Raw genomic sequence first — 22,198 nt, 5'->3', positions numbered from 1 at the left:
CAATTGATTCACCAAGGGCTAAATTTGATACTGAGTGAAACCACCCCTGTTGCAAAAGACCAGAACAACATTCTGGTTGGACCATCACTCCAGTCCTGCTCAAACTTTTAATTGGATCCTGACCTAAAATGCTGGTGCAGCCCTCAAACCCTGACAGCAGGACTGGGAGGGAACTTGAGTGGTGCACAGGATTTTGCCATGCTTTGCACATGGGGTGAATTTGAGCTGTAACATACTCTGACTGCACTGTGAAACATATAATACTAGCAGCTTGTGAGCCCTGACATGGAGGGCTTGACTCTAATCCAAGATATGTGGTTACACATCACCCCATCCATTGGAGAAATTCACCACTGGGTATACGTGGAGGAGCACCATATGACCACGGTTTTTTTCTGGTGATCTTTTGTGGCATTGTCTGCTGGGTCCGGCTTAACTCAAGCCCAGAGCTCGGGTTTTGTAAAGTGAAGGACCTGGTGCTCAGATCTGCAAGGCACTCAGAACTCTGGGATGAGTTCAGCAAAGCTTTGCATAGATGGGTGAAGGAAAAAAATCCTTCCACTGAAGTCCCCAGGAATCTGCTTAGACATCTGAAGTTGGAGATGCATGTGAAGGCTTTGCTGGTTTGTGAAGTGAAGCACCTTGCAAAACTGACCCCTTGATGCAAACAAGAAGTCTTTTTAGTAATAGACAAAATCAAGTAAACAGTTTGACATTAGGATTGACACATTCCACTGAAGTAATCTCCCCTGAGAAAATAAGTAGCTGTTGGTATTCCCTCATTTCATTGCTTTCATCTCCATAGGCAGTGAAAAAAAAACCCTGCAAGCTTTTCCTCCAACAAATACACATTGAAATCCTGGGCACTTGTTTTCTATGCATTTTTGTTTTCCTTTCAAGTACACCGGGTGAAACTGTAAACCTGAGGTTGTGTGTGCAAACCTATATCTTGTAAACTGCAATGTGAAACTCTGCTCTGAGCACCGATATAGGGAAAGGTAGGACAGGAAGATATTCGATGCTAGTATTATACTGAATGTCCTGCACACGTGTGTGTCACAGGGAACCCTCTACTCTGGTACCTGCACTGTCCTGCAGTCCCAAGTACTGTTCTGTTTAACACTGATACTCTAATCACAACACCTACGGACTTTTCAGTCATGAGAAAGGTGGAGAAGCATTCATCTCCTCTATGAGGCAGTCAGCCCGAATCCCAGTGGGAGGTTAAAGCTTGTAATGCAGACTGTACAGCTGAAGAGCACAGCTTAGATTAGCCTTACATGATATGTGCTCTAGCTGGGCACACCAAGCTCTTTAAAAAGGGTTAGAATATTCACTGGATTTCCACAATGATGAAAATGAGTGAGAAGTTACATGAGAAATCACTTGCTGTCTGCACACTTGCAGTGCATTTCATCCTGAGGCAATTACAATTTGTGCCTGTAAACAAATAAATTGCATTGAAATACAGTCTCACACATATGGTTAAAGACAGTTCTACCCGAGTTTTCTGTACCTCGTGAGTTACTCAGGAAAATGAAAACCCAGGGCTTGTTTTAAAAATGGCTGCAGGAAACCTCGAGAACAGGTGGAGAAAAATCCCGCCTGTGGGCAAATGCTTAAATAAAGACTTCTGGGGTTTGCATTTAGACTTTAAAATTCTAATCTGTTACCTCAAAAGAACTTTATGTTTTGTAATTCAGGTTTGCTCTTACATTTATTTGCTTGCAAAATGCTTCACTTAATCAAAATTTCGGGCAGGGAACAGACTATTGAATTTTAGTTTTACTGTCATAATAACAGTTCTCTGCAAAAGAGACAAACTAGTTGCTGATAATGAAACAATCACTTTGAGTAGAGTTGGACATATAAATCACTGCACTGTTAGTAATCTTATTGTATATTTTCTTGTTCAAAAGGTAAATATTTTCTTAGCAAGTTGTAATTGTAGCCCTCAGATAAACCTGTCAAACAGCTAAAGAAACAACTACATAGTAATGAGGTTGTAACATTTAAAAATTCCTCTCACAGGGCATTGACTAGGATTATGTTTTCAACAACATTTCAATTTAAGGAAGAATAGACTGCAGTGTTAAAGAAAAACAAATGCTGTTCTCTCCTTTAGAACCAGGATTTTAAAATATTACAATCAATATCTGGTTTCCCAGTATTTAAACACTGTCATAATTAAGGCAACTTGTGATATTCAACACAGTACAGAGGAGCAAACAAAAAATGAAAGCAATCAAATATGTTTTCTGACATTTACACAGTTTGTTTTAAACCATGCCAAAAAATAGACAGTAAAGATAAATTTAACACTACAGCTCTCGGCATTTGCAATTCCAAGTGGGAAGCAGAGAGTACAAAAAACCATCTGATTGCAAATTGTGACTAACACCTATATGGCAGACCCTCATTTATTGTAATAGGAGAGAGCTGAGGGCTTTATTCTGTTTTTGAAGAGCCAATGGGCTCATCACAACACATTCCAGGGACCTGAATGAAGCTGTGTGGTGATCCACACTGAAACACTGCTGCATTTACACCCTGCATTTTACAAACAGCATGGCTGCCATTAGCTACCAGCACAGAGGCAATGCCTAAAGCCTGCAGATCAGCTTCAGAACGAAAAGAACTTTGCACAAAATAATGCAGTAATTTAGTGTTGCTCACATAATTAAATGTAGGCATACTCCAAAACAGGGGGACATTTAGGAGAAAACCAGAAACTTACATGCTTGTTTTGTATGATGAAGCAAAAAAAATTGAGAAAACTGTAGAAGCAGTTTTTAGGATTAATGTTGAAGTGTTGCCAAGTGTATTCAAATTAAAGAAGCGTAATTCTTCTTTCTTATCCCTGTGAAAAAAACAAACAAACAAAATCAGAAAAGCATAATTAATAGAGATTGTTAGAGAGCTGCCACAGCAATCTGAACAATCTTTACTCCTCCAGAGACATGCACTAATACCTCCTTTCTCATCACACTATTCTTGCTCCTCATTTCCTAAGTTACTGCCAACAATCAGACAAAGGGCACTCGACTTTTTAAACTAAGTCGAGTTTTTTGAGCAGAACCCATCCTTGCTGCTCGAGGTGTGGAACATGCTGTGCCTTACAACCCCACAGCTCCCAGTAGGCTGGACCTGGGGAACCCCATGGCCATAGGTGGAAAGAGGGCAGTGTGATCTATGTGGGATTTAAGCGATCCATCCGCTCAGTTAAAGACCTGGGCACTTTTCTTATCCAACACATCATCCAGCATGGAATACATCAGGAAAAGGGAAACAACCCATACCCACGTGCTTTAAGATTTAAATACTGGGTCAGGGAATCATCCTGGGCAGGAGGAGTTACTAGGGCCACCATGAGCTTTTATTGGTACCAAGGCTCAGCAGTATTGAAATGTTTCCTAAGTAGCCACAGTTTTGAACACAAGGTCATGCTTATTTCCATTTGTAGACTGATTTACTAGATCAAATGTTAGAGCCTGTTTGGTTCTTGGAATATTCCAGTATTTCCCACTCAAACTGGATAAATTTTGTACCAAATTCTCAGCAAAGGCATCAGCTTAAGTTAATCCTATTTGCTGCATATTACGCTGTAAGTTGACTTCTTGATTTAGTAAAGTAGAGCATACATCCTGGACAGAGAACAACTAAAACTAAAAGTTTTAAAATACCAATTTATGAGCCTTTTAAAATAATTTTAAATGCTATACACACAAAATTAATTTTAAAGGCAAACATAGATTATATTATAGCAGTTAGGAAGAAAACACAACTAATAAATACATATGCATATATATTCCTGTACCTATAAGGTGTTTATGCTCATGGTTTAAACAGAACAATGAAAAATACCTTCTAATATTGGCAGTACAATTTACTACAGTTGCTTTCTACTTTGCTACCTGTTCTTTTCTCATTTATTTACCTAACAGGAGGAAGCAACTCCAGAGGGTAAAATGTGGGAATAGTCACAAAAGTTAAAAACACATTTTCACTCACTCATGCTGGGAATGAGCTCCTGTCAGGCAGTTCACTCTCTACAGGTCGGTTCTGTCTATGCTTGGATGCAAGTTTATTTGAACTGAAAATTAGCATCAAGGAAGAAGTGCAGCAGGCAAGGACGATGTTGCTAAAGTTCCCCATTTACTGTGAGTGAAGAAGAGGAGGAAGAGAAGCAACCTTATGATATATGCACAACCTCAGAAATATGCACATATTTTCCACTCTTTTCTGCATGTCAAAAACTTAAGAATAGTTCAGAAATGGCAGCTTGGATTTGTCAGAACACAGACTAATGGAAGTGCTGGAAGAGCAGCAGATGTGTAGAGGATTTGGTGTCAATCCACCACGGGCATCACACCATTACCAAAACTTCAGGTCACAATGACCTCCCACAGGTGACAGAGAGCAAGATGGAGCAGTCCTTAACACAGTGATACAGTTTGTGAATGAAGGTGTGAAAGAAATAGAGCAAAGAAGGGAAAAAGATAGTATGTGCAGTGCAGAAAGGAATTCAGGAGTGGAGACAGAGAGCATTCATTCAGCTCATTTTGCCTAGTAAAAAAGGGGACCTGAAAGGACAGTACTTTATTCAACTCTCACACTCAAAGGATGAAATCTGGCTGGTTTAAAATCCATTTTAGGATCTGTATAGCATTGCTGCAATCAAAAAACCCTGATGTGGTGTGAAAGAAACTAGCTGGAATTTAAAAAGTCACCAACAGTTCACCCTTAGATTCACATGAAATTATACTGCTGTTCTTGTTAGGGGAAAAATACCATGCTGAGCAAACAAATGCTTTTCATTAGGAATGGAATGGCAGAAGATAGAGGAAAATAATGGAAAACCAAAGACAAAGTAGATAATAAAAGAGAGAAGATGAGAAAAAATTATCCACAGGGGCATGAAAGTTATGTAGGTGAATGAAAATAACAGGAAGAAGAAGGCTACAGATGTGATTCCTCTCTGGCATAGACCTAATTTTCCACTGAGAGCTAAGATACAGGAATAACCAAAGTCTAATGACAAGTTAAACACATTCTGAAACATGTAGTTAATATTATTTATTTTAAGAACTGTCAGAACAGGTCAAGGGAAAAAAGTGCATCCATTGTCCAGCAGCAGGACACCTCCCTCAGCAGGTCTGAGACAGCCCAGAGGGAGCACCCCTGTCTGTATCAGACAACGAGTGACTCGGCATGATCAAAGATTGAAAGGATGCTAAAATTAAACTGAAGTCTGCACACTGCTGAATGACCTTCTGTACTGAGTGTGCACATTTTTGCATCACCCAGTCTTTTGGGGCAGCTTTCACAAACTTTTGCAGTGGTAGAGCTCTGACTCAGCACAACAAAGCAGAGTTTCTGCTTTAACTTCACCAGTGAGAAAGATTAATTGGGTAAGAGCATCACCTGCCTCACCAGGCACTGAATACAAGCTGAATACATCATAACAGGATGAACTAAGGGAACTGAGGGGCAGGGCACACCAGGAAATATGTTTTTCACTTTTAAAGAGTGACACAAAGAAAAGCTGGAGGTTTTTGTTTAAATAGCTACTGTTACAAATACATTTACTACATACCCCATCTCTTCAAAAACGTCAAGTCTCTAATATGAAATCTAACAAATTCCTTCTGCTAGCAGTGTCAATTCAGCCTCCAGAAATATACGAAAGAAATGAACTACTTTTTGCCATTTCATCTAGGTTCTCTGACTTTACTGGCAAGATGAACTCAAGTAGCACAGCAGAGCTCAAGTTAAACTGGCATGTTGCCTGTCCTGAGTGACCCATAAGGGCCAATGAAAACAACTGCATCCACAGCCAGGATAAAAGAATGAGACTTTCAAGATAAAATAATTACAAGCAGAGAAGTAAGTGTATGAATCACATTGATAAGGTTTCATTCAACAAATGATCTACTACATAGTAGATGATGCAAACTAAAAAAATATATTAAAGCAAAATAAATAACCCAAGTGCTGAAAGACAAAATTTGCCCTCAAGCATACAACTGGACAAAGCTGAGCATGAACTGGTGACAAACCCAAACTTCTGACTGTTGCCACTCTTCCACTCTTTCTCTTTGCCTTTTCATATACATCAAAAAACGAATGCTGTGAGTTCTTGGTAAGCCACAGAAGATTTGTCAGCTCTGTCTAATACTGCATGTGATAAAGTTGAGGCATGCATTCTAATGCAAGAGGCAGAAGGAGCAGTGACACCAGTCCTGAAGGCACTTCCATAATATTTCAGGTCTTTTAAAATGAAATCTCATGATTCCTTGGTTACTTTGCACAGGACATACTGCACCACACTGGTTCCAGTGCATGCTGTATGCCAAGTCCTGTGCCCTCCTCCTTGCTCCAGAACAGGTATTCAGTGCCCCTACATGTACATCCCTGAACTGGGAGGCTGGCTCTCAGTTACAGCCCAGGTAGCTGGACACTGTCAGGACTCTGGCACTCCAAGCTCAGAGTTGCTGTGTAAAACTGCTTTGCAGCAGTGCCCTGGGGAGCCCTCCTGCAGCACAGGCAGCTGTGGGCACCTCTGCCCCTGCCAGCAGCCCCATGGTTCCAGAAGAGCACCCCTGGGACTGCTCCATGCGTCCTGCTCCCTCACCCCACCAATAAGAAAGACCCAAAATAAGGATTTGCTTCCATCAGACCCCTCTCCCACTCTTCTTGAGTTTGAGGAGAAGCAGGTTCAGGGGAAAGAGAAACATGATCACCTCCCCTTGGGAGGAAGAGGTGAGAGGTGAGACAAGAGAAGGATGTGATGCCAAGGTGAAGGGGCTCTTTCATGGCTTGCAAGATGGGTCCAGATGATGGATCCAGAGATGCCCAACCACACTGCCATCCCCGGGAGCAATGGGAAGTGCCCCAGCCATGGGGCTGCACAAATACAGTCTGTGTGATGAGTAGCTATGGTAAGCTTCTCTGAAACTGCCAAAAAAAGAAGCTCCAAGGAATACTGAACTGCACAAAGGGGTGTACCTAACCTCTCTGTATTTTGCACCCTGGTGAGGGTCCCTCTGTGGACCCTCTTTCCCCTCCGGAGAAGCTGTGGCACTGCTGTCATTTGGCCACTAACCCGGTCTACCGTGACCCATCACGGTGACCGCCGGGCCCGACGGGCAGCAGCCACTCACCCGCGCTCTTCACCGGTGCTCCACCACAAAGCGCATGGTGGTGCCGTCGAAGGAGGGCGGCGCGACGATCCGAGGGCCGGTGGCGGGCGCTGTGATGCTGATGACCGGCTTGGCCTCGGCTGCCCCGTGCCGCGGCGGAGGCGGGCCCTTGCTGGTAGCCACGAAGTAGGGACTCTCGGCAAAAGCTGCCTCTGCCGCGGCGGGGCTGCCAGGCTGTGCCGGGGCACTGGCATCGCTACCCGTGTGGGACAGCGGGCGCTGCAGGGCGCCAGCGGGCAGCACTGTGGCGGCAGGCAGGAGCCCGGGGTAGAGCATGTACGTGGCGCCATAGGCACCGGCATTGAGGGCGAGGGGCGAGAGAGGCAGCGGGACGGGAGCGACGGCCGGCTGCTGCGGCACCGGCACCTCCACGTACTGCCCCGTCTCGGGGTCGAAGAGGCGCCGCTTGAGGGGCTGCTGCACCGGCGTGTCCACCAGGTAGTACTGCCCTGTGCTCACGTCCAGCAGCACCTTGCGCTGCGTCTGCGGGAAGGGCTCGGCCGCTGTGGCCGCGGAGGGCACGGAGGGCGAGAAGCAGAGCAGCGGCGGCGCGGCGCCGGGCAGGGCGGTGAAGGGCAGCGGCGGGCGGTACACGGCGGCAGGCGGGCCCTCGGCGGGCGGCGGGGCGGTGGCAGGGGGCTCCTCTGCGGACTGGGGTCCGGACGGCGGCCTGGGGTTGCCGGGGGGCTTGGCCGTGCCGAAGGGCTGCAGGCTGCACAGCGCCGTAGCCGCCGCTGACGCCGACACCGGGCCGGGGCGGACGCCGCCGCTCGCCGCCGTGGCCCCCGGGGACGGAGGGGAGCCGGGCTCGGTGGCCGCCTTCAGCGGCAGGGACAGATAGTTCCCGCAGTCGGGGCCGCGCTCCACATCGCCGCCGCCGCCGCCTCCCGCGGGCAGCCGAGGGGAGCGCGGCGGTGCCGGGCCCCGCAGACCGCCCTCGGGGGGAGGCTTGGCCGGCGCGGGGGCTGCGGCTCCGCCCGCCCCGCGGAGCGTGAGGAGGGCGCGGGGGGCGGCGGGGGGCTCGGCGCGGGGTGCGGAAGGGCCGCGCTGCCGCTGCCGGGCCAGGTTCTCGAAGGCGGCCGCCTTGGCCGAGACCTTGTCGGCGGCGCTCTTGGAGGGGCGGCGGGGCAGCCGCTCGCCGCTCGGCCCCTTGCCCGACGGCTCCTCCGCCTTGTCTGTCGGCGGCGGCGGGGGCGGAGCGGCAGCTGCGGCGGGTCGGGACCCGGCGCCCCGCTCCTGGCTGGCGATGAGGGAGAGGACGTGGCTGTCGGTGATGGGCAGAGGGTCGCTCTTGCGCTTCCACTCGCGCTTGTTGAAGCTGTAGAGTTCCTCCATGCTCCGCACCGCCGCAGTCAGTTTCTCCAGCGCGTTCTGCACCGGCGCTGCCTTGCTCTCCTCCCGGGGGTCCTCCTCTGGTCCCCGGCCCCTCTCGGCGGGCGGCGGCGGGGGCTGGTGCCGCCAGGGAGCGGAGGATTTGGAGACGATCTTGAGCACAGCCGGCTGGCGAGCATCGCTCTTGTTCGGGGCGATGGTGGCCACTGGCAGCCTGCCCGAGGTGCGGTGCACCAGGACGGTGCCCTCTGGGGGGCAGGCGGGGACTTTGCCCGCCGCCTTGGTCCCCGCCTCGGTGGGCTTGGTGCCGGGGTGGCCGACCGCCTGGCAGGTGATGACCACGGGGGAGAGCGACCGGGGGACACCGGCGATGACCAGCTGCTGCAGGGGCTTCTGCTCCGGGCCGCCTTGCTCGGAGGCGCCGCTGCCCTTGTCGCTGCTGTTATCTCCCGAGTCAGCGCTGTAGGAGCTTTTGATGAGCTTCCGCACGTCCCGCACCTGATGGAGGATCCCCTGGGCTCTGTACTTGCTGTCCCTCACGTCGCGCACCAGGAATTGTGGCACTTTGTCGGAGCCGTCGCCGGCCTTGAGAGGCTTGAGCGGCTGTCCCCTGCCCTCCTCCGGCGGTCGGCCTGCGATCTGCGGCGTCAGCAGCTGGGCGATGCTGAAAGCGGCGTCCCGGGGCTGCTGCAGGCTGCCCAGGCTGATCTTGATCTCGGGGGCTTTGGGCTTGGCGGCGGGGGGCGAGGCGGTGGCGGCGGCGCCGGTGGCAGGCGAGGAGACGGCGGCGGCCGCGGCGAAGCACTTGGTCGCCCTCTTGCCGGGTTCTTTCTCCCGAGGGGTGTGCTGAATGGCAGGGACGAACAGGCGGGACATCTTGGTGGACTTGCCGGCAGAGATCTCACCCAGGTCGGCTCGCCAGTCGTGCTTGGGAGACAGTTTCAGCTTACCGACGGGTGCCCTCTCCTCCTTCCTTTCCGCCTCTCGTTCTTTCCAGGACCTGAAGGCGCTGTTCTGACTGCGGAGGAAGGTGGCCTTGATGGCCTCCGAGGCGCTGCGTTTCACCTCGCACAGCTCCTCTGACAGCGCCCGGTCCAGGCTGCGGTTCCCCTCGCGGGGCGTCGACGCCTTGGAGGCCGGAGACCGGCCCCCGCCGCCCTCGCCCGCATCCTCCGCCGGTGTTGCGGCGCAGTCCGAGCCGCCCTCCGAGTGCCGGGAGTTCTGCCGCTGCACGCCGCCCTCCCGCTGCCGCTCCCGGCCGGCGCTGCCGCCGGTGGGATCCGGCTCCCGGCCCGCGCCCGGCCCGGTGTAGGAGGTGTCGGTGATCTCGCCCCGCTCCATCTTGAACTCGTGCTCCAGTTGCATCTTCTTGGAGATGACATTTTTGAGCAGGCTGGAGGCGAACCTGGACTTCTTGCTGGACCCCTTCCCGCCGCCCTCCGCCGCCGGCGGCTCCCCGGCCTCGGCGGCATCGCCGAGGTCCAGCAGGGTCACCACCCGGGAGCCCGCCCGCAGCCGCCGCGGCGTTTCGACATGGGCGATCTCCCCGTCGAGCTTGCTGACCACGAACTCAAGGGCTTTGGTCTGCGAGCGGCCGGAGCGCAGCAGGCTGGGCTCGGCTCTCGGTCCCAGACTACCGCACTTGAGGTCCAGGTAGGTGGACCAGCGGTTGATGCCCAGGGCATTGTCGGACAGGGAGGCGGAGGAGGCGCGGGAGCCGGGGCGCAGGGTGTCGAAATAGGGGTACGCCAGGCTGCGGAAAGCCCTGGCCGTAAGGTTTCGCACCTCTTTGTCGGCATCGTCCAGCTCGCTGACGGCGCTGGAGGCGCCGCTGGAATGCTCCCCTGCCCTGGCGGCCCCGCACCGCGTCTGCAGCCGCGCAGGCACCGCGATGAACTTTTTCGCGTGGTCGCGGACCGCATCCTGTTTTAAACTCGCACTGCGGTCTGGAGCCGCGGCGACACGGAGACTCATGTCGCCTTCATGCTTGGCAGCGTAAACAGTATTTTGTTTTCCGTGCACGTTGCTAGACTCATTTATAGCCCGGGAAGCAGCTTTGATTGATAGGAGAAGCTGGGCGGCCTGACTCCCGCCGGGGAGGCCGGGCTGCTTGGACCGGCTTTCCCCCGAGCTGGCGCGCTTGTCCCCGCCGGGGGTGTCGTGTTCGGAGGTAAGGCTGACGATCTCGGTGCTGCTGGTGTTGTCGATGCTGTCCGTCTGGTTGTTGGGGTCGCTGGTGGTCGTGCTAAGGTAGCAGCTATTCTCCTCCTCCTCCGTCAGCGTGTCCCCCGGGGTCTCGTCGCTCCCGAAGGAGGCGTAGTCAACGAAGGAGTAGATCACGTTGTTATCCTCGAAGTCCCAGCGGGCGGCCAGCCCCGCATCGAAGTCCATGTCGTGGTCCACCTCGCTGAGCTGGATCTCCTGCGTGCTGATATAGTGCGCCTCGTCGCGGCCGCCGCCGGGAGGGGTGCCCGGGGGGGTGCCGGGGGGAGTCGCCTTGCGCCCCGCGACCTCATCCTCCACTTCGCTTTCGTAGCCGAAGGAGGACGAGGAGGTTTTGCCCTCCGTCGACACCGGCTCGCTCATTGCGGGAAAGTCGTCCGCCTTGGTCACGGGCGAGGGGCAGGAGGAGGAGGAGGACTCCGGGCAGCCCCTCGTCTCCGGCGTCCCGCCGCTCCCCGCCGCTCCCACGGAGCCGGGGCCGGTGTCAGCGCCGCATTCCGCCGCCGCCGGGGAAGGAGGGCGATCCCGCCCGTGGACCAAGGATGCTGGCTCTGCTTCCTCCCCCGGCGGTGCACCGCTCGCCGAGTCGCCATCCCCGGTCCCACCGGCTCCGCTGTCCGGTGCGGAACCGGCCGCTCCCTCCGCGCCGCCGGCCGCGGCCAGCTCGAGCTTCTGGCGGCTCTCCTCCGGCCCCTGTGGCGAGCTGCGGATCTCCACGTACGCCGCCTCCTCCTCCTCCTCCTCCTGAAAGGGCGCGTCCAGGCCGGGGTTCGGGCTCGGGTCCCGTTCTGCCGCCGCGCCCTCCGGGCCGGCTCGGGGGCTGGCGGGCCGCTGGCCGGGCGCGTCCATGCCGGGGCCGTCGGGGCGCGGCAGTGGCCCGCGGGGGCGGGCAGGCACGTGCAGGGGGTACGGGGGGGCAGCGGCCTCCCACGCCCTGCCCTCCCCTCCTTGCCCTCCCCTCCTCTCCCCTCCCCTCCTCCGCTGGGCACGCCGGCTCCCGGCCCGGGCGGGTATCGCCGCCGGGGGGCGGAGGGGTCGGGCCGGGCTCAGCTCCCCCCGCAGCGCTCCGCGGCACAGGGCAGGCAGTGCGGCCCCCTCGGGGGAGCTGGCCCTGCGCATCCCAGGTACTAGGGGTTTTCCGAGATGGTCTTCGCTTGGGCGGCCCCAGGCGCGGACTATACATAGAGTCGGCGTCACTTAGGCCGCCTGAACGGAATCCTATTTTAAACATCTGTGTTTGCCGGAATAAAGGCGCCCGGACACACCTTGGAAGGGGAGAGCTGCCCTTGCCTACAAAAATGCTGCCACTGCCCAGCTCCCCGGGAGCCGGCGGCACCGACTGCGGGAGACAACTCCCCGGGCACCGGCTGGGCGCGCAGCCTGCCAACAGCTAGTGCACTGCCCTCGTTCTACACGCAGCAGTGGCTAAACAGCTCCTTTCTTCCCTAAATTATCCCTTTGCACGCTGTGTCCCCATTTGCAGAAGCTGTGGTGACATAGGGACGCCCTATGGATGGCAGCCTGGCCCTGCACCTTTACAGTGGTCCAGAGAGCCACCGGTCTCCAAGAAAACTTTTTCTTTCCAAGAAATGCTGGTTTAGACACAACCAGCACCTGAGACCTATTAATAGGCATTTCTATGGCGTGCCTGACGTTTGGTGGCTGAGAGCTTTACTGAGAAGTCCCCAAGATGACAAACCAAAAATCAGTCCAGCACCATGGAAGTTTTGAAAAGGAAAGCTGTTAAACACTGGGGAGGAGAAACAAAGGAAAGTGAGCAATGCTGAGGAGCAGCCCTCAGGCGTACAATGCAGATAACATCCTAAATTTACAGGTTTTAAAACAACCTCCCAAATTTACAGTACCTGAACACTGAGGTGAGCAAACTGGCACTGGGCTGGTAACACTGAACTGAGGTGGGGGAAAGTTGTGGAAATCCCTAAAGTGGTTACCAGGATCCAGGACCTTACAGCTGCAGGCACTGGCATGGTGCGCAGCTCTGCCAGAGATGCCACAGGAATAGAGGAGCCAAGATGCAAAGCTGACGCCAGCCCAGAAGTCTTCCCAGCGCTGTCCATGTCAAAACAAGGGTTTCCCAGTGCTCCCAGCTCCTCATCCCACCCTGTAGCCACGCTGCTCTGCTGCCATCCTCTCCATGGGGTTGCACTCTTCCTGCTGCCTCCAGGAAAAATTACCTGCCTTCTTTACTGAACCCAAGAACAGTCTTGTGAGGCTCCCTGCAGCAAGGGCAGGTTCATAGCCTGTTTCAGATAAGGGTCTCTGCTGCCTGGAGGAAAACAAGTGAGGTGGCTCCAGTTTTTAGTACTTCTCATAGATACATGATTATGTTTTAGGCTGTAGATTGACAGGATGGAAAATATTACTGAAGGACCATGAGATACTTTAACAGAAATACACATACCCCAAACCCGGAGCATTTGGAGCAAGTCGGGTCCCATGCAGTGAGGCTCTCCCCAGGCAGCAGGGATAACTGATTTCCATCCTTACTGAATCTGTCCTGCCTCCAGAGTGCTGTTAATGAGAAGCTGGGCACCAGTTTTTATGAGTACTAGGCTCCCTCAGCCTTCATCTTAGCCAGGTTTATGTAGCTTCAACTCTCCTGGTACACAGAGCAACTGCAGTTCTCCACAGAGCTGTGGTAAATGGCATCCTCATCCCTAAACAGCTTCACTGGGTGTTGTGTCCCATCCACACGTGTTACAGGCTTGCCCCTCTGTCTCAAGCAGCCACAATAAAATCATGACGTAACTCGAGAGAGGCAATATTTTAGCACATTATTAAGAGAGATCTTAGTTTTAATTGATGCTGGGCTGAGAGTAGATCCTCAAATACAGTCCTTTCCAAATGCCTGGGATGCCAAGGAATGTGTTTTAAACCCTGATCATTCATTGTACTTGGGTGACTGCTGGCAGCTGTAGCAGCCTGGCCTTCTGCTCTGCCTCTGCCTTCCACCAGATGCCTCCTCTCAAGCAAGGTGTCCACTCCAAGTTCTCAATGCCCCCACACTCTGATCTCCCATACCAGGGTCTAGGGTATCAGTCTCTCAGACTTTACTCCGTCTTCTACTCTTTCGTTTTCCTCCATTAAAGGTACACAATGAATCAGATCTTTGCTCCCCAAACCTGCACAATTAAAAGTGGTGGTGGTGGGGTTTTTTTGAGTAACAGTTGTTCATGTATTCCTGCCAAGATAGCCAGACAAGATCCCCACCAAAATGAGCATCAAAACTTGACTCTTTATTTATCCATTTTCACAGTCTAGTTTCTAGCTATGGTCTTGAGATGTTTTTTTCTGCTCTTTTCCTTTGGTGGTATCTTGAACTTAATCTACTCAATCAGTGACTCTCACAACTGAGGCAGAAACCACAATGGAGCACTCACACATGTATGTTTATAACATACTTATGTCTCCAGCACAGGGAATTTATGCCCCTGCTGACAAAAATACATACATAAAATCCACACCTGTTCTCCACTTTCAGTCATGGCTAGCCCTGGAGGCCTGCATGCCTTAGGCTGTCAGATCAGGGTATTTCCCGTGGCACTGAGATGTTGCTACAGGGTCCAGAGCCACACAAATCTGAATGTCATTTGTAAAAGTGAATCTTTGACACCCAGCTTAAGTGCTCTAATCACTGTATGGTGTTAGAAGAGAGGAGGGAAATGAGAAGGATTTCCTCCTCTTTTTTTTTGTATCAGAAATTTCTGTTCTGATGTGGTGCCAGCGCCTCAGAGATGCTTTTGCTGCGAGTCTGGCCCTGAGCAATGCGTAAAATTCCATGGGGTTTAGGCTTAATGCCTTGTCCCCAGCCTTTCCTCTTAGCTACCATAGTGTTAGCTTTTGTAAAGCCTGTTTTGGAGGTGTCTAATAGCCTCCATGCATCGCATTCAAAGCTTGGGTGCACAGCTTGAACCTGGAGCTGACTCCCCAGGTCTGCTCCCCTGTGGCACTGCCTCACAAGGGATCAGAGTGCTTCAACAGCTTTGCAAAGGTGTAGATGATTTTGGGTTTAAGTTTTTTCTGTCTCTATTACAGTTGCCAGAAAAACTCTACTCAGTGATAGACCTGTTAGTCACTGTCAAAAGTACACAGAGAAATTGCAGCTCCATCACATCTTCTTGCAAGTAGCAATTTCTTGCTCTGTGCTGGCATGACATCTCCACTGACTGTTAATCAGATCAACATGATTTGGTTAATGATGTGGGACACAAGTAACTAACATGTCATCCTTATGATTCTAGCAATACTCAGCTGAAGCATGCATTAGCATCAATTACTCTCTTGTGGTTTCCACATTTAAATCTCTCTCACTCATTAAAGGTACCAAAGCCTAAGATTTCTGCATCCAAATCTATCATGAGGTGTTACTGGAGCTCACAATCACAGAAAACCTGTATGCTTGATGCCTTTTGTAACATAGCTGGTACTCTATTTTTAAATGCTTTCTGTTAAAAATAACAACATACACTTTTTAATCACATTCTGTCCTTTGCTCATAGAGGTTAGGTCAGACAGGTAAAGGTGATGTGGAAAATGCAGATAGGCTGAATTAGCTCTGCACCTCAAAAGACATTACTCATGGAAGTAACGGGGAAGTGGGATTTAAAAGGCATTTGAGAAGAGGCACTTAAAAGCAGAATCAAGAGATGAAGAATGAGGTTAAGGAGACTGTAACTATACAGTCACATAGGAAAAAAGCATAGGAGTTTTTTTCCCTCTAACTGAGACACACAGGAAAGTGAACAACCAGTGGGGGAGTATTTAGTTGAGTTTTCTGTGACTAGGGAAAGGTAAAGTATTAATCTGTTATTTTAACCTTAGAAAATGTTAATACCACTTTACATATTTTAGCTCTTACAGTGTTAAGTCATCACAAAGGAGTTATAAAAATCAGACTCATGCAGAAGAAAAATCAAAATATTATTTTCATGGAGAAGACAAACACTGTTCCAGTAACTAAGATGGTCTGCAGAAGAGGTTATACTTCTTGCATGGAAAGCAATGTCTTTAACAAAAAATAAGGAAACAGCACAAGAATTCTGCTGAATCCCGTGCACACAGCAAAAGACACTCACTACAGGTTCAGAGAGAGATGAAGAATGATAGAGTCATAGGGAGAAGCTTTAATTTTTGGCTGATTATTCTCTTGAGTAGCATTTCAATACTGCTGGATTAAATTTTTCTCTCAGTAATTTTCTGGTAACATTGCACATTGTGAAAGTGAGCTCTGTGGTAATCTTTGAAATCAAAGCAAAAAAATACATTACCGGAATTTAGAGGGATTTCTCTATGTGTGTGTGTGTGTTTGTGTGAGTGTGTGTTAAGGAGAAGGAAAAACTGAAAACAGCACTCTAATTTTCTCTCAGGACTAGTACCCAAGAAGGAGTGAGCAAACACCAATAGGAGAGGAATTTGTGGAATAGAAGAGGTGGATTTTTGGCTTAGCAACAAACAGTGAAGCCCAGCACACATTATATATCTCCAAGTGCTACCAGATATACTGAAAGGAAATACAATACCTACACACGTGCGTTGGAATGGAAACTTTCTAGCAAAACCAAGCAGAAATAAAATTAGACTTTTGTAGCCTGCACTGAAACTGTGTTTCTCATGGCATTTAGTCTGAATGAAAAAGCAAAAACTAGGTGAAAACCAATACCTGGATGACACAATCCTTTCTCTCACAGAGACCATGCTAATCAAGGGGATCTTTCTTTCCTTTCCCATCCCGAGCCTGTTGAAGAGATTGAGGGGCTCTTCTTAACACTCAACCTGCAAATGTAAATCAAATGTGCACTCCTTCCTGGCAGACCTCTCCCTCTCAGTGAGAGTCAGACCTTTCAAAAGAAACTCCAGAGCTGGGTGGATTTCAAGACCTTAACCTGAATGCTTGAGCTTGCAGGATTCAAAAACCTTGGCTTGGCACTTTGAATGGGAGGCCACTTTTCCTCCTAGGATGAGATAGGATCAAGTTCTGGCCGCTGCCTTATGCTCCGCAGTGCATTCCCGTGTAACTGAGCCCCTGTGAGCAGCAGTGGTTGAAGTGCTGGTGAAACAACAACCCCTGCCCTGCCCGCAGCTCCCTCCGGCCCTTGCTATAAGCAGCTCCTGCTGGATGCCTTACAGGGGCTGCAGAAGATATATATGCTTTTAAAACAGATCCTCCCCCTTGCTACCCATCCTTCTCTTCCAGACCCCAAAATCTCATGCCAAAGCAAACAGGCAGGAATATAATCCCAGAACGAGTTTAGATTTCTGCCCTACTTTCCAGTTGTGCTGCAAATACAGTCTAAATATGTGTTCGTGTATTTATATGGGGTGTCTGCTACTCAGACGAAATAAATCAAATACTTGCTGAATTTTGTGGATGTCAGATTAAACTGTGTCTGCAAGGTCAGTGATACAAGAGAATAATCTGGTGGCTGTTACATGTAGACAGCAGTAGCACATGCAAACTGCAGGAATCTGTTCAATAAGACTAATTATAAACACTTTATTGCTTTCACAAACATCCTGGCAGGTGCCTGTCCAGCCTGCACTGACAAACTTCTACTTGCAAAGGCTTCATGGCTTCCACAGGCCAATTCCCTGGCACCTGATTGTCCATATACCATCAGAAAGATGGTCCTCAGGTCCATCTGGCTTCTCCTTGCTGGAAATCCATTATTTCTGCTGCAGATGGAGGAAGAAGATGAGTCCCAGTATATGCTAGAGGGTTTTTTTCATAACTAAGGGTGACCAGTGTGCTTCCTTCAGTTTCCAGGTTTTACTAGGCCTAGATTCACTTTGCCTGTTGAGCATACAAGCTGGATCTCCCATCGCTGCTCTTCAGATGTCCTTTAGCCCATCTCTAGGGGCAGTGAGAAGTGGTGCCTACAAGATAACCAGATGGAGCCTCCCCCTCAGTGAGAAGAGGGAAGGAATAATTTTGCATTCTGCTCATCCCTCCCTGGGTAACATCTGTTGTTTTCATGTTCATGTCCTTCAGCTTGTGCCCTATCCTGAGCAAGTTTTCCATTCCTCTGCCAGGCACTAATGAAAATACTGAACAAACACTGTGGTGTTGAGCCCCATAAGTTCACTACTACACAAATGATGCAGTATTTGTAATTTACCTTCACGCACAATCCAAACAGTCTTTTCTCACCTCACAATTTCACCAGCAGTGCTTCCCTACCTGGCTAACAGAAGAGAATCATGCCCTGTGAAAGGCAAACCTATTTCTGCTCTCTCTGCAAAGCCCGTTGCCCCATTTTAGAAAAACTCACCCAGAACAAATCCCATCAAACTCACATTGGTATTTATCTGTTCTTTATGTTTCTTTCTTTTTGCCTTTGGAGTGCAAGTCTATGCCCACGTTTCTTCAGGGACTGAAGTGACACTGACTGATTTCAACTTTGCTGTTCCTTCCCTCAGGTCTCTCAAAATCCCTCTTCCACAGGAGCAACTCTCCCAGGTGGCTGGGTCTGTTCAAATCTCCAATCATGGGCCTGCTTTGGAAATGAACTTTTCCTCAGTGACCCTATTCTTTGTACAGTATTATTGGGTAACCCGAGAACTGCAGATGTATCTGATTATTGGAACTGTGGATATGATTGCCAAAAGAACCCGAAACCGTGACCTTTCCTTGAGTTGTTATCAGCCAAGCTGGTGGGGGGAAAGAGAGGTGATTTATGACCATTCATTAAAATTACACAAAACTGATTATAGAGGTAGATTTCAGCTGAAAACTTCAGGCTCAAAACCTGCCTGCATAGTTCAGGGTATTTGGACATGAGAAAACAAGGAATTATCTCTTGAAGTAATGTGAATGTAAATGGATTTTATTTTTATAATTTTTTATGTTATATTTTAAAATATATCTTATTTATAGTCGAGGTATTTTTCTTAATTTTCTCATGGTTTATTAATTACTTATTTTTATTGCTAGGTTTTGTTAAATCTAGTTTTATTATTTTAGTATCTTTAAAAATTAGTTTTTAACTGGCTAGGGGCCATCACATGAAAACATGACACACTACCATTTTTTTCCCCACTTACTTTAGAATTAGAAATGCAAGCAGTCAGTCTGGATTTTGTATGGGATAATACCATTGCTTTAAGCAATCAGCTGCTTTGCAGAAGGGTTTTGAACTCTGGCAACAATTTGCTGACAAAGAAGAGCTCCCACAGAGCTCTCGAGCCGTCAATTGCAGATCTGCTCCAAGACCGTAACATGAAATTGCCATGCTTTGGAGAGCAGCCAGTGTCGGATTGGGATCCATTTGCTCCCAGCGTTCAATAAATAATGTCGAGAGGGCCCCGTGGAAAGCGATCCCAGCTGGTTATGCCCTGCTCTGGCCACGGGGATTATGTTTGGGCACCGAGTGGGGTACAGTGAGTGCAGCCCCATCCTGAGGTGTTTCTCACGGGACTCCCAGCAAAAGCCAGCTAAAGTGCCTCCCTCCCATTGCCTGGCAGGGACAAGGACACCGAGCAGGCCCTGGGGCGAAGCTCCCTTGGGATGGAGGGGTTATATATAGGGGAGCTCAATAAGCACCATCATGATCTGCGTGCCCGGAATTAAGGTCACATCCATGCTTTTGTGTGTGTTTCTCCACTGGTTCGCTTGGCTTACAAATTAAATAATTGCAGGTGAGAAGCTGGCTACGTAATGAGGAGTTATAAATCCAGCCAGTTTGCATCTGGGAAAACCTTTTAGTCAGTACATGAGGCAACTGCAGAGCAAAGTAAGAATAAGATTTTTAAATCCACGTGTAAAATCCATTGTAAAGGTCAGGTTTATAAGGAGACCATCCCAAAACACTAATGACATGACGGTTTTATGAGGCTGGAAAATGATAGCTTGGCAGAAGCTGAGTAATACTAGAGCAAGGGATTTATTTAAATTGGACTACTTTTTTATTTTTTTATTTTGTCCTTGATCCTTCCAGATCTCACAGAGATGAAAAACGTGTAAGTAGCTCCCCACACTCAGCTGACAAGTGAGGTAAGAAAAGGTTATTTATGTGAGGCATTATTCTGTAATTTTACCCTTCAAAATATTTTTTGAAGGGTAAAATTTGGTTTTACATATTTTTCTGCAGAATATGTTATTGCAAGTTTTACAAATTTCAATGCCTATACTTTGCAAAAAATACATAAAACATCTCTTTTATTTTATGTATTATTTGCAAATAATACATAAAACCCAACTCTTAATAGCTAGCCTCAGAATCAGAAATAGTAAGAGTTTCTACAGGAACTTTAACACAGTTTTAACTTAGAGAAACTGCATTTATCCATAGAACAGGAGGACAACCTCAAAACATACAATGCTTCTCAATCAAAACATAGCTATAGATATGCTATTGCATATTATCTATAGTTAAACAAAACATACATTATTTATCTATAGCTACACTTCTGTGTTTCCCACAATTCCTTTAATCAACAGTGAAAAACAGGAGTATTTTAAAAAATAGGAAAAATAGAAATACTTTGAACACAAAAATGGTGTATTCTCTTTTCTGCAAGGAGGCTGAGGTTCTCTCTCCAGTTCTGCTACTTTCCTTTACCGTAGCATTTTGAGAACACAGATGGTGTCTCGGCACCCAGGGGTGTGGGGTTTAGTAAGGTGCTCTGCACAGAGCATGCAGGCCTGATCCTGTGAGGTGTTGAGTGCTTCCCAGGAAGTGATGAGCTCTCTAAAATCCCTGTGACTTACATCCCCAGACCAGGCAGACACTGGCTATGTCTCCCCCGACACCCTCCTGGGAATCCTCCTCTCTGTAGCATGCACCAACCTTGTCCTCAAGTGTCACCTTCATGGAGGTTCTCCATTAACAAATTGATCATCCTGGTAATGAGGCAGGGGGATTTTGGGCAAATACTGGCTGCTGTGAAGTTCATTCTGCCAAAATACTGAAGCACTTTGTGACTACGTACCTGCTTAGCAGTGGGGACTGGTGTGCAAACCCTCTGGGGCAATGTGCTCCCTAGAGCCCATGGATGCTGCAGGTCACTCCTCTTCCCTCAGCCCCAGAGGCCAGGGCCAAACCAACCCCCATGGGGCAATGTTCCTCCTCCGAAGAAGCCTCTCGTGCTCAGAGGCTCTTGCAGTTACTGGGTGGCTTCTTATCCTTCCACCTGCACTGGCACACCATGGCTGGAGGATCATGGAACTGAGCATGGATCGTATTCTGCTTTGGATAACTCTCCAGGCTGAGGGAAATGAGAAGGGAAGCCTTCCCCTTCCTGTCTTTGAATGGTTTCCAGACCTCTCTGTGCATCAATTTGGGAAAAGAAAGCAAAAAACACTCTCTGTTTCAGAAAATCTGAACACTTAACAACTCTTCCTCCTCTTATGAACCATTTGCTGAACTTAACCCAAATGAACAGATAGGTTTGAAGTGGTCAGTTAGTAAAGTGACCAGTAGGAAATTGTATTTGGTCACACTCTAGTAATAGTTATCTTTTGCTACCAATACAAGCCTAGATGGCACAGAATGTTGCTACCCGGTGACACGAGTAACAACTGTATTAGCTGCTGGCTGCAGGGCAGCACGTAGCACAGAGATTCCTGAGACAGTTTTAAATTGGCTGGCTGGGGCGCTGGCCATTTGCTCACCTGCAAAAGCAGAGCAGTTAAGTTAGGGTACCTCATGTTTGGATATCTTTATGTGAGCATTTTTTCCTCATCATCACAACACACCTTCTGCAACTGTGAAGGCCCTTCAAGGGTCAAACCTGACAATGTGCTCCTTGTCAGAGAGATTTCGTTTGTTTTAGCATTTGTGATGGGAACGAGATTAAAAATATTTTTTTAAAAAGAGAGAGCCTAGACTTTTTTTCCCACAAAAGCTATTTCACACCTGCTACTCTGTACTTTAAAAGATAGGAAAATTAGAACCTTAGCTGAGTTTTATCCCTTTATTTTACATATTTCAATAACTATGTCCTGACCCTGCTAGGACTAAGCCCAGAAAGGAGAAAATGCTTCTAGAGCATAACTTTTCACCAAAACTTAAAGAACAACTGGCAAAGGGAGAGTTCAACCCACCTAAAGTCCCAGCTGGTCTGTCATTAGCAGACAGTAATTGGCTTTTTACTTCAGATGAGTCACTTTGGAGCATAAAGGCATGCATTGTATATATAATTATGTATACTGGGGAGTCTCAGTAAAAAGATCTGCCAAATGGGTAGCTCTATCCAAGCTAGGATCAGTGATCTGGCTGAGCCTAAGTGGTTAAAGGGATAACAAACAAAATCTGCTTTGTGCTTTGGGCTGTTTTGTTGATTGGTATAAAACTGTATGAGTGGGTTTGTATGGAAAAAATGTAGTTATATATAAGCTTAGTGCCTTGACAGCACTGCAGGGATATATTTAGCTTGAATGAACTCCTGAGCCCTGGCTTGAATGCATTCAACTAGGGCATGTT

At 49.0% G+C, this 22,198-nt stretch overlaps 1 protein-coding gene across 1 annotated transcript; it reads right to left on the bottom strand.

Moving 5' to 3' along the window:
• Window positions 1–7,172: 7,172 nt before the first annotated feature.
• Window positions 7,173–11,606, bottom strand: C4H4orf54 (chromosome 4 C4orf54 homolog). Its single transcript, XM_088163898.1, has one exon. The coding sequence runs from the start codon at window positions 11,604–11,606 to the stop codon at window positions 7,173–7,175; it is 4,434 nt and encodes a 1,477-aa protein (XP_088020024.1).
• Between the last annotated feature and the right edge of the window lie 10,592 nt (window positions 11,607–22,198).

Source organism: Sturnus vulgaris, chromosome 4 (genome assembly GCF_052056855.1).
Source record: "Sturnus vulgaris isolate bStuVul1 chromosome 4, bStuVul1.hap1, whole genome shotgun sequence".
In the NCBI taxonomy this organism is placed as follows: Eukaryota; Metazoa; Chordata; class Aves; order Passeriformes; family Sturnidae; genus Sturnus; species Sturnus vulgaris.
This window is presented reverse-complemented; position numbering and strand designations above follow the sequence as displayed.